This window comes from Pygoscelis adeliae, unplaced genomic scaffold, assembly GCF_000699105.1.
Source record: "Pygoscelis adeliae isolate BGI_AS28 unplaced genomic scaffold, ASM69910v1 Scaffold289, whole genome shotgun sequence".
Lineage (NCBI taxonomy): Eukaryota > Metazoa > Chordata > Aves > Sphenisciformes > Spheniscidae > Pygoscelis > Pygoscelis adeliae.
This window is the reverse complement of record NW_008825499.1, coordinates 409,363-425,233: the sequence shown is the minus strand read 5'-3', so window position 1 is coordinate 425,233 and position 15,871 is coordinate 409,363. Positions and strand designations below refer to the sequence as shown.

Sequence of the window (15,871 nt, the reverse complement as noted above, 5' to 3'; positions counted from 1 at the left end):
AGAGTCAGTAGAAACCTTCCTTACTTAAATACCGATTACTTAGTCAGGAAATAATTCTTCAGAAATTTTCCAAATCATAGCTACAGCACTCACTTTTGATATTTTAAGTTAATTACTATGAATTAAACTGATATAAGACATCTAGACAGCTCTAATAATTTCTAAACTGTGTCATTTGAGGAAGGTCCACCCCAAGGGCTGGACTTTCGTCCAGTTTGGAACAGAAGGAGACTTCAGATGCAGTCTCTGTGGAGTGGAGGCACCAAGTTCTGACGGACGTTTGCTCAGACACTTGGGAGAGGCCAGGAGAGCCTTCCACTTCTACCTTTCTGAGAGTCAATCAGATCCTCAGGCTATCAAACAAGCTTTCATCCAATGCCGACTGCAGCTGATGGATTTCAGTGCTACCCAGGCTGGGCCCACAGAAGAGGAAAAACGGATTTGACCAAAATAAATTGCTGCTAGGTACTACTACTACTGCTTGCTCCTAGGTAGTAACTAATCTGGGCTAGAAATGGGATGAACTGTAATTCCTCAAGTGTTCTCCCTAGGAGTGTGTTAGCTTTTCTTAACTCCTTCTTCTTCATGACCTGTGGGCAGCACATCAGCCACAGCCCCTGTGTACAAAGGGATGTCTCCCTGCTCTTTTCCAGGGACATACTTATACTGCAAAGGACTTTCTGCTGTCCCCAGCTGCATGGGCGCTTGTGCTGAATGTAGTCTCACTAGTTTCTCAGGCACTAGCTCCTGGGCGTCTGAGCAGGTGGCCTTTTTGACAGCCTGTCATGGTGTCAGGTTTGAAGACAAGGTGTCTTCAACCTTGCCAGTGGAGCAAGATTGAGGAAACTTGTTCTGGGCATCTGACTCTTTGCCATGTCAGCAAAGCTTGCTGCAGGTCTGGGAGAGTATCACGTAAGTATGTTTTCGAGTTAGGAATGAAAAGCTAAGTATTGTTTCTGACCTTTCTGTGCAGCCATCTTCTCTGCGTCTTTTTTCTTCTCTTCCTCCAGAGCTTTCATTTTTGCATCATACTCATCAGCACGGGTCTTCCACTCATTTCTGTTGTTCAGCAGCCCATCAAGCATAGGCTGGATTTCCTCGTGGAAACGGGAAAATTCCTAACCAAAACACACCCATCAGCGCAACGCAGTGCAGAGGCAGTGCTTGTCCATCATACCCCAGGACGGACCCCGACACCTCACCTCCCAGGCTGGCTCATGCCGGGAAAGTGTTAATGGCACAAAGAGGGACCATGCTGCAATGCCTCAGAGAGGGGCAACTGTTGTCTCCTCTACCGCATTGGGACTCACTCACCTGGGGTTTGAACCCCTGTTGAGAAGGATGGGGTGTGCGCTTTGCTTACCTTATAGACAAATGTGCACACAAAGTCGATGAAACCCACTTGAAGCTTTGGAAGCTCAGCAGCTTTCCTCCGGTCCATCATGGGCTGTGGGAGAACACAAGTTCACCATGATTTATGAGAACAATTCATTGAAAAACACACCTCTATTTTCTCCCCAAAACTGCCTTGTTGTGTCAGCCTGGCAGTTCTGCCATGCCGTCCATAAAGGCTGTTCATCACAGCCCTCTTCCCCTGCTGCAGAGGAGTCAAGTGGGCTCATTTCCTTTGCCACTTTAGCAGAAATTTTAGGCAGCGCTTTCAGTGCCTATAGATGGGGAGGAGGACAGAGAGTTTTTCCCTTGCACCTCTCAACCAGATACCTGAGAGAAGATTCATGTTATAAAGTGCTGAAGAGGTTTTCAATTTTCTAAAACATAACTGAACATAAAATCATATTCTTATAAGGCCTTGTTGCTTACTGTATTATTTGTGATGCCTCTGTGGGTAGGGGGGTGTATAAAAGTCTACTTAAAGAAAACCCAAACCACACAGATGGAGGCTGCATCAAGGAATGACTCTTGGCTCTTTCAATGCCAAATTTAAGTATTTGTTATTATAGCAGAAAAAAAAATATTAAGAAACACTGCTTTAATGCACTTCCACTTACCAGAAATAATTTCTGGACTCTACAAAGTTTGTGTTTGCAGTTTTTCTCTTTATTGGAAACTCTGCTTTCCTCTACAATGTATGTATTTAATTTTCCTTTTTTCTGTAAGCGACCAGCACAAAGTCTCCAGGGGGACAGTCACTCCTTGCTGCTTCACAGCCCCTGGGAGTCATCTAACTATATGGAGAGCTGGACAAGAGGCTGTGTCACAGAGGGTCTTCCCTAGCTGAGTACCCACTTTTTGAATGGATTTTGGCAGGCATGGTGATTTCAGGAAGACTCACAGTGCCCTGAGAGCAGCATTGCTTGTAGTAAGTCTCTGCTGAGACTTGCTGTCTGAACTGAACTGTCTGGCTCTCGCATGATACTTACAATAGGCTGTTGCTGAAGGACGCTTATTTCTAAGTCTCCTTGCTCCCAGAACTCAGCTGCTACTAGGAGAGCTACCTACATTGCCAAGAAGGGAAAAAGAAAAGTTAGCACTGACTCCAGCTTTGTACGTTGATGCACTTCAGCTATCCACCATGAAGCAAATCTCACTTCTAGCCCCTCTGTTGCTTCATGTCCAACCCCAGCCCCAGCCTTTCTCCTGGGAAGGGCAGCAGTGGCAATGGGATTGCATTCATGAGGTGACAGCCCAACAACTTTATTGCACTGGAGCTCGTTAGTCCACTGTTCATCTATTAAGAAACATTTCCAATGTCTCCCTCTCAAGGGTTTGCCTCTTGGTCACAGTTGTGGCTGCCTAGTATGATTTTCTCAGTTGTCCTTTCTCCATGCTGAACAGGAAGGTGGGTTTTATTTCTTTTATCCTCCTTTAAATTTTAAGGTTTCTTACTTAGCAATTGCTCAAGTATAGTTCAGGAAGGAACTCCTAAAGGAAATCAAACAACTGAGCAAACAGCAGGTATTGCTGTAAAAAAACCAACCCATATGCAAAATACCTCACTGTAACCCAAGAAGCTAAATACTTAGGTTTTTTTCTTTTCTTTTTTGGTAAACATGAATTTTCTACAGAATTCACAACTACAATCTTAAAGATTAGTTTATCCATCAGAACCATAGTTATTCTGAAGTTCTTTTGGTAGGAGACTTTGAGTCAGCTTCTAGGCAGCTTAGGAAATTGCATTACTTTGAAGTATAAGCTAGGGAAATCTAACAGTATGTCAAGCACCTGACCTTACTCTGGACTTCCCAAGGCTTTGTGATTGCTGACAAATCACAGGCAGTCATCATCATGGCCCTAAAAACAGGAAAGAAATTAGTTTCTTCTCCACAGCCTGTACCCTACCTCTTGCAGGGTCAGGATGCTCATACCCCAATACTGTGTCACGTATCGCCCAGTCCCTGCTGAAGTGATAGATAAAGAAAGACGGATTGCTGTAACATCTTTGGCTCTGACTGGGACACTCATCAAGGACTGCTCTCTTGATTAAAATGGATTTATGCTAAGGAACTGCTTGCTTCTGGCACTAGGATGTTTGCTGCTTTAGTCATTGCTGGGCTGAACTTTGGAGTAATATCTTTGGCTCCCTCATGGAGGTGTAGCAGTGCAGACTGCAGTGAGGTTGTGGGTGCACTTCATCGCCAGTGCAAAGTGTCCTACAGAGCGTCTGTCTGGTCACAACAGCAGCGTTGTGCAACTCAGACTGGTTGCCACTGGGAAGAACAACTAAAGAATTCGATCCCTGTAGATCTGCCATTGCAGCCTGCCCCTGCTTGTGGGTACAGGGTGGTCTACTAGGAGTATATGGCCAGAAGGGATCCTGCATCTCATTAGGAGTATATGACCAGAAGGACACTCCAAAACCAGTCACGTACCTCGATGAAGAACCACTTTAAGCTTTTTTCCCTGTTTTTTCCCTGCTTCTGCAGAAGATCAGATTTGAGTGGACAGTAATATATCATGTGCTGATTTTGCACTAAGTGCAGTGCAAGGCATGTTCTGGAGCTCTCACCAGGTGGCCGCATCACTAACCTTTCCAGAAGCAATTACTCACATAACAACCTCTTTCTTTGTTGACTCCAGAGACAGGTATTCAGTCCAGGCAGTCACACTATCGTATGTCTTGGACTCGTCAACGATCTTTTGAAACATTGTTCTCTTTCTTTGAGGGGAAAAAAAAAAAAAAGAAAAAGCTCCAAAACGAGGAAACAAATGTGTTAAAAACAGATGGCTGATCCTGGTATTGATAACCCTTCCAGAAGGGTTTCCAGTAGATGCTGTCCTGGCATTTAGGTCCTCAAGGAAGCCCCCAACAAAACTAAGCACCATCACCTGCTTCTCTTAAGTAGGAGAAACTATTGTAAATGACTTAAAAATAAGTATAGTGGCGGCACATGAGCAGGAACTTGAAAGTATGAGCTACTGCAGGTTATGTCAGCTGAGAAATGCTTCCACCTTTGTTGGCAGCATAAGAAGGCTTTTCCCCTGAATGTTAAGCAAACTGTGGAAACCTAGAGCTCGCTGGAGTATTTGTAAAGCTACCTGGCTTTATATGCTTAGTCTGATCTTGTTAACTTAATTCTGGGGAGGGGTTTATCACAACACACACGTGTTTTGCGTGGCATGAAATCTGGAAAAATCTGCTGTTTCAATGCTAGCAGAGAAGACATTTAGGCCCGATCCACAAAGCGACTCGCATACATGTTCTATCCATATCATTTTGCCTGGGTCTGATCTCAACCAAGCCTTCGCTTGCAGACCATGGACCAAGGAGGGCAAAGACCAGCTTGTTCCCACCCAGTAAGGAAGTGGTGGTATCTGCTCCCATGTAGCCACCCTACCTCCGGGGTAAGAGGACTGGGTATTGCACCCTCCCTCATATTGCTCTTTTGTGGACTGTTTCTATTTTGCATAATCATTCTTCAGTGCAAGACACAGAAGCAGTCTCTGGTCTTGGCACTGTATTTTGAAAGCACATTTTGAAAGCTCCTTGCTAATTAGGAAGTCATACATTGTTGACTTCCAGCCTTATGTCCCAGGAAGTCAGTGCATGCTGCTCCAAGGTGTTTGGCATTTTTGGCTTTTGGGTGTGAAATAGACTATGAACTGGATATTCACCTACAATGGACCACGTGTTATGTGGGTTGTGCTGCTCTCCCAGAGAAGTTAATGTAGCCCTGGCCAGGCCATTCGCCATTTATGAGTATTTTTAGTGCTGAAGTGCTAGGTAAAAAAAAAATAAAATCAGACATCTCTTTCCGTTAGGGGATCATATAGCACTGTCTTGTTGGAAATAGAGGGTTAAAAAGTTACGTATGTGATCTAATGAGTGAAAGTCGAAAATTCTTTTGAACAATTTGAATTCTCCCTACCAGCTCTGATGTCAGTATTAAAGGCAGCCTCCCAGAGGCAGTGTCTGTGAAGAGGATTGCTGCACGGGGGAGCTCTCAGAGCAAAGCATCACGTTTTGCCTTTTTACCAGCTGCTTTCTGCCCTTCACACACGATGTACATGACCAACTTACTTGAAGTAGAGTGCCAGGTCTGTTGCTATAATGGCAATTTCCATCAGGTGAATCATGTGCTCATGCTGTCTGCGGTTGAGGTTCTGACATATATTCAGCGACTGAAAAGCAAAGGAAAGGGAGCTGCAAAATCCAAGCGTTGTGTTGTTGTGAGTTACTGGCCATCTCTCTTTTTCAAATGTGCTCTTTTTTTTTTTTTTTAATAGCTTCAGCTTGCTCCCCTAAGGTGCACGGGTTGTGAGCCCCGTTCACCATATGTTGGTGCCTAGTCTCCCCTTTTATTCACCGAACAGGCTCAGTGCCCTGAAGCATGTTACAGCACGTGTGCCCAAATCCTGTACCAAATCTCCCCAGTGCGAATTTGCCTGAAATGAAAAGTTAGCTGGGGGAGTGTGTCAGCCTTGCCCCTGTCAGAGGGGCTATAGGGGGACAATCCTGTATTTACTCCTATGGGGATAACTATATGGCTTCTGAAGAAACCAAGTCATGCATTTAGGAAGCCTATGCGTTTTGGTCCTGGGTGAGCATAGGGTACTTGGGGAGCGAAGCAGCTGCAGTTCCTCAGGTATCCAAACCACAGAAAGGTCTTATGCTAAGCTGACAGCTCTGTTGTTGCTGAAAAACTTCCCTGAAAGTAAATTATTCATGTGCTTACATCACAGTTCATTACCAACCTCTTCAGAGAGCAAGAATTTTCCAAATTCCAAGTGATGTCTCTCTAAAATTGAGGATCCATGAAGTTTAGCTAAAGGATTTTGAGATCTGGTTGCATAAAGGAAAAGTTAAAGATGTTAGTGCAGCACTTAAAAATAAAAAGAAGTCTTCCCATTTTATATTTAATTTTGTCGCACACACAATTTCAACTAATTTTAAAAGGCTTAAGAGTAATATTTTTAATAGCTACTTCAGCCTAGTAAAAGACTTTTGTGACACTGCTTATAACTATTTGGACACTGTATAAAAGACTCTTCCAAATACAAATTTCACTCAAAATGTTGTTTATAACTGGACAGTTATTACTCAGCATAGTAAGCTTGTTTAATTCCTGAATAACTACATGTTGATATCTAGTAACAGGAACAGAAAAACCAGCAGTCCTTGGACACTTTCCTAGCTGAAAAGCAAGACCCTTTTGTATCAAAACACCAGCCAGCTTCACTGACATTTTTCCAAAGCTTCAGAAAACAGTAAGACAGTATAGCCAGCAGGCATTGCAGAAGAGCTGTGATCTGACACTACTTTAAGCGAGCAACAGAGGCTTGACTTGTCAATGAAATCATGCAACTGTTTTTCTGTAGCTAGTAACTACCTACTGAGAGCAGCACCCTCATACTCATAGGTGCTTTGTTTCTGCAGGTGGTGAGGGCAGTGCCATGCATGGTGCTTTCTCCGTAGATACCTTCCAGCAAAAAGTAGGCTTCTTATGTCCAGGATGCTCCTGGTGGCATCCTGAGTCTCCTATGATGCTCAGGCTACTAAATGCCTGTGCTGCACTTGTTCCACGCTGTAATGGTAATGTAGAGTGTTGCTTTAACCAAAGGAGGTTTACTAGGAGGTAGAGAAAGCCCCAGAGAGCACTGCAAAATTTCAGTTTCCCCATTGGCTAAAGCATAAGCCCAAGTGCTGTAGCAAGCTGAAAAGCAATGTTATTTGCAAAAGAAGGTTGTTACCCCTGTGTAACTACCCAGAGCTGTACTGGGGTTTGGTGTGATCACAGCCTGATCCCATTCCACGTGAGAGCAACAGTAAATGGTTTGAAGTGGTAGGAAAGTGCTTACTTCATCTGGTAAAGGTTGTTGGTTCCCCTGTGGTCAATATCATGGCACAGAGCAGCAGTTACCATTGCAAGGGCTTCGAGGTCTGTGTAGTAACGCTTCAGTTTGCCAGTCTGGAGGGTGAGAATTTGCATGTCGTCTATTAGTATCTCTTACAGGAAAAGGTACTGAGTTGTGACTGCTCTGTGCTGGGCATCTCCTCAGTGAAACAGTCCAGGAGAACTGGAAATACTTGTGAAGCTAAATGCAATCCATGGTACACTTCGGTTAAAATGGGGAAGCAGCTGGAAATGAAATGTTTCAGACTCAGGCAGGCACACGTGTCGTGCATATGTGCTCGATGCCCACCTGCAATATTGGCTACCCACTGCTATAGCAGCCTCATGCCCTAGGGACACCTGGGTCCTCATAAGCACCCCTCCAATCATTGGACACAAAGTACTTTGCGAAGGGGCTCTGCATCTTTCTGGGCAACGGGGTCTCCAAGCTGAATTGCCCAAAGGATTGTTCGGGGGTGGTAGGCGTAATTCTGCTGCCAGCTGTGTGGGCCATACCGTCTGCACTGGGTCCTGGTGCTGGTCCATACCTGGTGTGGAACAGCAGTCTGCCACCTGTTTTTCTTGTTAGGGCACCTGCTGCCCTGATAGCCTGTGAGAAATAGCACTTGCCACGTTCACACTAGCGATAGACTTACACCCGTGCCTGTTCCCATCTGGAAATGGAAAGCGTGAGGTTGTCTCCATCCCAGCCAGCTAACTTCAGCCTGGCTCTTACTGTCAGAAACTATCGGAGGAAAGGAAGTCCTGTAGTGTCTCTCCCCTACCCTGCAGAAGGATTTAACCTGGAGGCTATTCAACACTCTGCACATCTGTACCTATGAGAATTAAAGCACTCCATTCATGGGGAAGTATTGGCCACAGCTTTAAATGTAACGCAAGGACTGTCACTTAAGGCAAATGGAAACCTCATTTAGCAGGACCTGTACTAGGAGTGACAAACTCTTATCCTACACCAGGATTCAAAGGAAGTCCTGCATATCTCCAGGACGCAGCAGAAGACCTCCTGTAAATAAAGCCATGCCACAGAATTAACTGGGGTGGTGTACCTTACCATCAGGAGCGTGAACATGGTCTGCGCGACATTGAAGCCATGGCGCCAGTTGTGGTAAGTTATCTTCCGGTAGCCTTTGCTGACGGAGTACACAAACCGTACCAGAACCTGCAAATTGGGGAGGAGGATATTAGTTTGTGTGATGAAGCTGCTGCCTGTTGCTCTTGCAATAAAGACCATGTACAGAAGTCATGGGTGAGGTTCAGACCAGCTCTACAGAGGTGGCCCCAGAAAGGAATCAGAAGCTCTAATATCGTCAGGCTTCCCTGACGGTGTTGTTATAGTAAAGCCTAGTGGAGAGCTAAAGGGGACACTAAAATATAGCTCTCTGCTTTCTAATATCTCTTTTTTTTTTTTTAAAGAAAAATAAAATCACAGACATATCTGTGTGGGAAACAAGAAACAGCAATGTCTAAAGGAAAAGAGATTTAATCCTCCTGTTTGTGAATTTACTGACTTTCCATCTTTCTCTATGTTGTAACTTGTAAGATTTGTCCCTTCCATGTCTTGTGATTTACTAATACTGATATCTCTCTTCAAGAGATATGGCTCCATAGATGTAGAGACAGGTGGTGTTTATATCACCTAAACATTTACAATATAGGGCATTAAATAACAAATTGTTTTTTTCCTCTGCATTCTACTTCTCCATGTGTACTACCTCTTGTAGCTATACAGGTTTTCTCGTTAGAGAGCAAATTAATCATGGATGAGTATTCATTTTTTTAAAATCTCAACTGCTCAGAGTGGCAGCAAAGAATGACTGCTTTTCACACCTGTATCAGGGGTTAGTTGTTCCAGAATAGATATTTAGAATACTTTTTGACATTGGCATGCTATAAGAAGCACAGAAGTAATTCAGAGCCCTTCACTTCCCTCCTACTTCCCAGCCTGGCTTTCCAGGGTGAAAACTCTTCCTGCAGTTACCCCCAGAACCCACTAGATGGAAATAAATCTCACATGATGTGCTGAGAAATCCCTTTGAGGGGGCCGCAGAGCTGCTGAAATGCCAGTTTCATAAGTCCTACAGGGGCTTGAACTGTGGCAAAAGCCGTGAACTTGCACATCAGGGGCTATGGGGTCCTTGTTCCCACAAGGTCACACTACCTCTGTGGCCAGCAGCCAGGAAATTGGTACCAACTGCACCAAATGAAGGCACGTCTGTGTTTGCAGAGGGAAGAAAAGCAGAGGGACCTGCCAGTGTGGGTTTCAGCATATGTTGGCTGAAAGCTATAGGGTACATACTATAGCAAATGAAACATGCACACAAGTATGCACTGCCCCGTGTTATGCCTGGAAACTGTGCTTTTACACTGTGGCTGCCAGTGGCATTAGACAGAGCAAGTGCAAGCAATTTTTTGCGTGGTGTAGCCCCCATCTATATAGACCCGACAGCAAACTTACACCTGTAGCAGACAGTGTAGAGCAGAAGAGGCCAGCTTCATGCTCCAAACCTGCATGTAGCGACCGGGGCTTTGAGAAGGGGTTCCCTGCCCTCAGCGGGGTGAGGGGGCTCAGGATGCACGACCCTCTCCCTGCAAGCCCCCGTGAACCCAGACCTCCGACCGCTCCGTGGGCTGTGCAGGGTATGCATGGGGACCTCAGCCATGCAGTGAGTCTGCTGGCCATCCAAGATGGGAGTCCCTGGGTGTTGCCAGCTCTTACCTCCTGTGGGATCTGGAACTTTTTCACCACACCGAGCTCATAGTACATCTGAATGCCACATTTCACCAGCTCTAGCTCGGTGCAGTCAAAATCGGAGAACCTGAACTCGTAGATTTCAAACTTGGTGGGTCCTGGGAGTTCTTCTTTCTGTAAAAGAGATGGGACAGTTTGTTGCTGTGCTACTTATGCCATCCCTAGAAACACCTGGAATGGGTTTTGCTTAGTAAAAATTTATCAGTCTGATACTGCTGGGAACTTTTCCTTTTAGAATATAGTACATAAATAGACTGAAACGCAGCTTATCGTGACAACCCTGTTAGTGAGCGAAGAGGGAGGGCGTTTTTGGTCAAGTGCAAGAAATACTGCTTATTTTCTGTTGAGCACCTTTTTTGTTGATTTGATGTAGTTTGGAGACTCCAAACTTGACAGATCTTACAGAGGAAGACGTACAGCCCTCCATATTTACTCTGGAGAACAAAATACGTGACAAGTCAAGGTGGCCAATGTGTTTCCAGATGGACTTTGAACCCCTTGAGATAAAGTGGCAGAGAGCAGGTACTCCCCAAGATCTGGAGAAGGCATTTGCTACCACCTGATAATAATAACCTCAAACTCACACAGCAGAGGAGGGTAGGGTATGCTTTGCCTTCACCCTTCACCAGGTGCCCTGTCGATGTGTACCAGTGTGCCAACACTGGGATCCCTTCCCTGCATTCACCCAGGCAATATTTGTTTGCCAGGGCTGTCCATGCCAGCAGTACATTGCTCTTACCAGGATGCTTGCCAGCTCCTCTTCCTCACACTCACTTGGCTCCTTCCCCAGCTTTTCTCGTGTTGGCTGCAAAGAGCATGGACGTGTTAAACTGACGACCGAACCCCACTGGACTTTGTACTGTGGAGCTTTGGGGCAATCTAGGGCAGCTCTCATATGCAAATTGTGTTTTCTTCCTGGACCTTACTTCTATTTCTAGTCTTTCAACCCATTCTTCCTGGTAAAAACGTTCTCCCTCTCCTTGATTTTGGTTTGTGTTTCCCCCACTTGCAGATGTCTCCCCAGAGCCAGTGTCCCAGCTGGGTCCTCTAACTGTACATCCTCTGCACTAAGGAGGTTTTGGGGAATAAATCAGCTCCTCTTCCACCCCTACAGCCCTGCCCTGAGCAGCACCTGCGTGAGCCCACCTCCAGCGCTGGCTTTGCTGAGGAAATTAGAAAGGACACAGCGCGGCAGAGTGCCAAGGTGAAAGGCAGACCACAGAGTCAAAACAAAGACTTGTTCTGACGCTGTGCAGTAACTGGGGCCCCAGGTGCTGCCTCCACACCGTGGTGGCTGGAAGCATTTCCAGGAGATGGGAGACCTGTGTCTGTGCTGTAAGTCATGGGCCAGGCCAGTACGCTTGGGGGTGTGCTGCACGTTACATTACCAAAATTTGCTGAATTTCATCCTTGTCACATTTCACATGGTAGAGCACCATATCCTGAGCAATGTCCTTCCGGTTCTCCAGCTTGTTCATCTTATCATACGTGTCTGTATTGAGTACAGACCAGCCCAGGAACTGTGTCAAGGACTTGGTGAGGGGAAAAGAAGCAAACGGTGAAATAACCAAAACATCTGTTCCTCAAAGACACAGAAATATAACACCACATGATATATTTTTAGAGAAACACAAGCTCCACTTTGGCCACAAGTCTACTAATGAACAATCGTCTGTTTGCTCTGAACTGCTACTTGCTCCTCAGCAGAGCAGCTCCCCAGCTGTTGAATCTGCCTAGGCCTCCAGAGCATCCATGCTGTGGAGGTTCGAGGGCCTTCTGTCCAGTTCAGCATATGGAAAGCTATTTCTGTGTTGTTACAAGTGTCTCCATGCCTGTGGAAAGGCTGGTGTCACAATGGTGACAGCAGGTCAGGAACCCTCAGGTCAAGGGAGAGCAAGGTGGTCTCACCACCTTTCACCTATGTTTACTCACACCCTGTGTTTGCTCTCAACTTGTTTGCTGTCCAGTGGCCAATTCAAACCGATATTTTTTTCCCCAGTCTTTTTGTTTGGTAAGAAAAGCCTATTTCAGGAAATGTTCTGATTGATAACAGATGCTGAGAGCTGAATGCCTATATTGGATTGAAACTAGCATAGGAGCACTTCTAAGCAGCAAGGTCTTTAATTACAGCTGCTGTTGGTAGATTCAATAGCTGGCCACCCTTTGTATCTTAGCAACACAGACAATTCCTGTGTAATTTCTCAAGGGAGTTGCCCAGCCAGTGTGAGCCAGCTGTCATGTATGTGAACACAGGTCAGAATGGTCGTGTTAGTACATTGTAGCTGCTCATGGCTAGGTGTCCAAGAATGCTGAAACAAAATGATGCAAACACAGCTGGGTTTCCAAGTCTGAAAAAATGCAGTATTTCATATAGTTGCTTTCAAAACTTTCAAGCTGATGCATAACACCTCTATAAGCAACAAAGAAACTTACTTAGCTGCAAAAGACTGGGGGATGCTTTGCAGGTGTACAATGAGCAACAGTGACCTCCCTCAACCATATGAACTACTTCCAGCCGCAGCAGGGAACTATACCTCCATGAGGGTCTCGTCCTGTTCATCAAATGGTTTCCCATCTTTTCTGTTATAAAATGTGACAACGCCAACAATTTCTTCCTTTTTGTTGACTATTGGCATGGAGAGAACGTTTTTGATAGTCCATCCTGATTCATCTAGAGGACCTTCCTTGAAGCAATAGCAAGTGGAAAGACACCATGTACTTAATGTGTTTTCTAAATACATCAGCACTCTCATTTTACACCAAGACTACAGGCTAAAGAAATATTTATATGCCTAATATTGACTCTAAATTACATTTCTGCAAACAAAGTAGAATCCTTGATAGGACTGGAAGTTTTCACGGTACCTGAAAGTTAAACATCTCATCTGCAGTAGCATTCATAATGTTGCAAATCTAGGGGATCACACAACAGAAAAAGTATTACAATATGGGCAATAAGTTTAAATACCAAAACAAAAAACTTAATTGATGAGAAAGCAGCATTAGTATGACTTCACCTCAGAAAGCCTTGATGAAGCCTAAGTTAAGTACTTACAAATCCACTTTCAGCCACATACGTTGGCAGTCCAGTAACTAGTGCCCAGTGATCCGGGGTAGGATTTCTGAATGAAAGAAAAATGCATAAGGGAAATTAAGGATGTACATTTACTGAAAAATTATCATGGAGCTGAAATGTATCCAGCTGATTGCACAACCCACGTTTACATGTTTCACCCTCAGTTACTAAACAGTCCCTGTTACTTTCAAAGGACCCATGTGTGCAAGCAAAAATTTTTCACATAAGTAAATACTTTTCCTTCAGGGATTCAATACAGAATAACTCATAAAATATCATAGTCTGCAGAGACTTAAGAAGAAGTTGTTCCTGGGAGTGGGGGCCATGTTTCAGGCCTTCAGCACAGAGAAAGATAAAAGAAAGTTCCTATCTAAGAGTGTCTGCCAGCCTTAAATTTTGAACACTGCTGTACCTAAGCAATGGGGGCCTTTACACTGATGCAAAGTGATGTGGCCAGAAGCGTGCAAAACTCCTGTTATGCCAGATTTGTCCAAGGTGCCCAAGGCTCCTCTGAAAAATTCAGTGGGAAGAAGAGGGGGTGGTTTTCAGAAAGAAGGAGTCTCAGTGTGGTGTCAAGAGAGGAGGAAAGGCCAGAGGTAGCCTTGAGATGGGGTCAGTGACTGGAGGATAAGAGAGAAGCAAGGAAGCTGGAAGACAGGCAGGGGAGCAGGAGCAACCATGAGAGATCGGGAGGGTAGCAGCGGGGTGAGGGGCAGGGCTGGGACAGTAGGTGCCTCAACACAAGGCCAACCTGTGTGGGCTCACCCGCTGACACAGGGAAGGCACCAAGGAGGAGTGATGCCTCAGCCTGGCAAGAAGAGTGGCAAAACTGCAGGCAGTCAAGGCAGTTCACTTCTGCATCTAAAAAGAATCACTGGTTGCGGTGACTTTTGGAGCCTGGCTTGCAAGCCAGGATCCCAATGCCCTGGAGGAAATCTTTATCCCACAGAAATGTGAGTTGAAGCACCAACTTACATTCTGGTTCTCTTACTCAGTCTTCTACTGGTCCTTTGCATATCTCCTCATGAATGTCTTTAAATCATGGGGAACCTTCATTTTAGCTACACTCTGTGTCAGACCTAGCATACAGAAACTGGGCACTTACGGGATGACCTTTATGTCTTCTTTTCCATGTAATATATAATCAATGACCTTGTAAAAGACTATTTCCTAAAAATAAAAAGAAGACCAGCGTTAAAATTAGCGGTGAGGCAACCCAGCCAGACAGGAGAGAGTTTAAGAAATCTGGTTCTCACGTACCCTGCCATCCGGGGTGCGAGGTCCTGAGTAGGGGGGAACCTCTCCCAGCAGCACTGGCCACAGGTCAAAAAATTCCTGGTTTTAAAATGAAAGAAGTATTTTTAGAGTAGAAAAGTGTGCTCTGCCTTGAGCCTCAAAGTAACCACTGCTCCACCATGCTGGTTTTGGTATTGTGTGAACAAGGCATGAAATAATAAGACTAGTTCCATACTAGGCAGCAGAATGGTGTATCTAAATCAGGAAGTGTCAGGTGCATTATATGGCTGTATATAGTCATATATCGCCTATACACAGGATGCTGCTTCATTCAGTGAACAGCATGGGCTGTACTCACAGAGCAAATGGCTATGTCGATATTTTATGTGTTCTTCGTTTTCCAGAGTGTGACCATAGGGCTGATCCTACCACTTGCTAGCTTGCTAAAGTGAAAGACTTTTTTTTGTTTTTCTTAGGTTACCTTATAAAGCTGATCAAAGTGTCTTTAGCACACTAATGATGTTTTAATACACCTCTTCACAAGACAGCATGCTATAAAGGCTCTGGCAACGTGGTAGAGACCAAAATCCATGGTAGCCTCAGTCAGCCTGACCATGGAATAAAGCAGGGCTCCTATGGCAAAGATACTGTGTAACCCCCACATAAAGCTTGCCAGAGGTGCAAACAAGCAGACCAAATCAGAGCTGCAGAAGTAACATAGCTTCTGTCAGCTTATTTTCATGAAGCCAAATTTCACCTAAAAGCCTGGATAACGTGCACATGGATGAGTCCTTGAGGAAGGTGGCTGCTTTGCTGCTGGGGGTTTCCACAAGTATCTCACTATACTTCTGATATCCACAAACTTTGTGAGGCTGTACTTATGCTGGGGCTTTGACCAGGATTGCCATGGTCAGACACGTTTGCCCTTCCTTTGTCTTCCCATCCTCTGGCTCCTTCGACAGTCCCATGCCAGTGATAAGCTCTTCCCTTTCCCTCTCTTTTCTTCATCCCAGGCCCTTCATTTGCACAATGAAATAAAAATATGCCAACCAAAGCAGGAATAATGACTCAAAACTAACTTGCACTTTGGCTGCCCAGCAAAACTTATCTCCGCACATTACCCCTCAGTGGGTAGCAGCAATGCAGAAAGATGAACAACACACATGTGAACACTCACCTTCTGCTTCGTCATGTCCAGGAGACCGACTGAGTACCGGTCGCAGTTCAGGTATGCTCTCACCGTGTAAAAAGCCTTGTGGAACTGCCTCTCAATGTCTGTCAGTTCCTCAAAAACCTTATTAGCTGACCACAAAAGCACCTGCAGGATAAAATCCAAATGTAAGCATAGCCTCTCCTTGAGAGCTGGGCTTCCCAAATGTGTTTGGAGCAACAAGGAAACAATTGGGTTTTTATACTACAGTTCCTGAAAAGTGCAATAGCAACCTATACTGCAAAATGTAGAAGCATTGCTTATTCACACTAGGAATTACTAGGGAA

At 45.0% G+C, this 15,871-nt stretch overlaps 1 protein-coding gene across 1 annotated transcript in view; it reads right to left on the bottom strand.

Moving 5' to 3' along the window:
- PDE6B (phosphodiesterase 6B, cGMP-specific, rod, beta) overlaps positions 1-15,871 on the bottom strand; it is a 21,906-nt gene that overhangs the window by 257 nt on the left and 5,778 nt on the right. Inside the window, exons 4-21 of the mRNA XM_009331513.1 lie at positions 15,552-15,692; positions 14,399-14,473; positions 14,244-14,308; positions 13,118-13,184; positions 12,928-12,975; positions 12,597-12,746; positions 11,451-11,594; positions 10,802-10,867; positions 10,030-10,176; positions 8,365-8,472; positions 7,258-7,367; positions 6,154-6,241; positions 5,480-5,580; positions 4,010-4,117; positions 3,189-3,252; positions 2,382-2,456; positions 1,364-1,447; positions 962-1,118 (exon numbers count right to left, since the gene is read on the bottom strand). Of these exons, the coding sequence (XP_009329788.1) occupies positions 962-1,118; positions 1,364-1,447; positions 2,382-2,456; positions 3,189-3,252; positions 4,010-4,117; positions 5,480-5,580; positions 6,154-6,241; positions 7,258-7,367; positions 8,365-8,472; positions 10,030-10,176; positions 10,802-10,867; positions 11,451-11,594; positions 12,597-12,746; positions 12,928-12,975; positions 13,118-13,184; positions 14,244-14,308; positions 14,399-14,473; positions 15,552-15,692 (1,798 nt within the window). The remainder of the gene's footprint in view (positions 1-961; positions 1,119-1,363; positions 1,448-2,381; positions 2,457-3,188; positions 3,253-4,009; positions 4,118-5,479; positions 5,581-6,153; positions 6,242-7,257; positions 7,368-8,364; positions 8,473-10,029; positions 10,177-10,801; positions 10,868-11,450; positions 11,595-12,596; positions 12,747-12,927; positions 12,976-13,117; positions 13,185-14,243; positions 14,309-14,398; positions 14,474-15,551; positions 15,693-15,871) is intronic.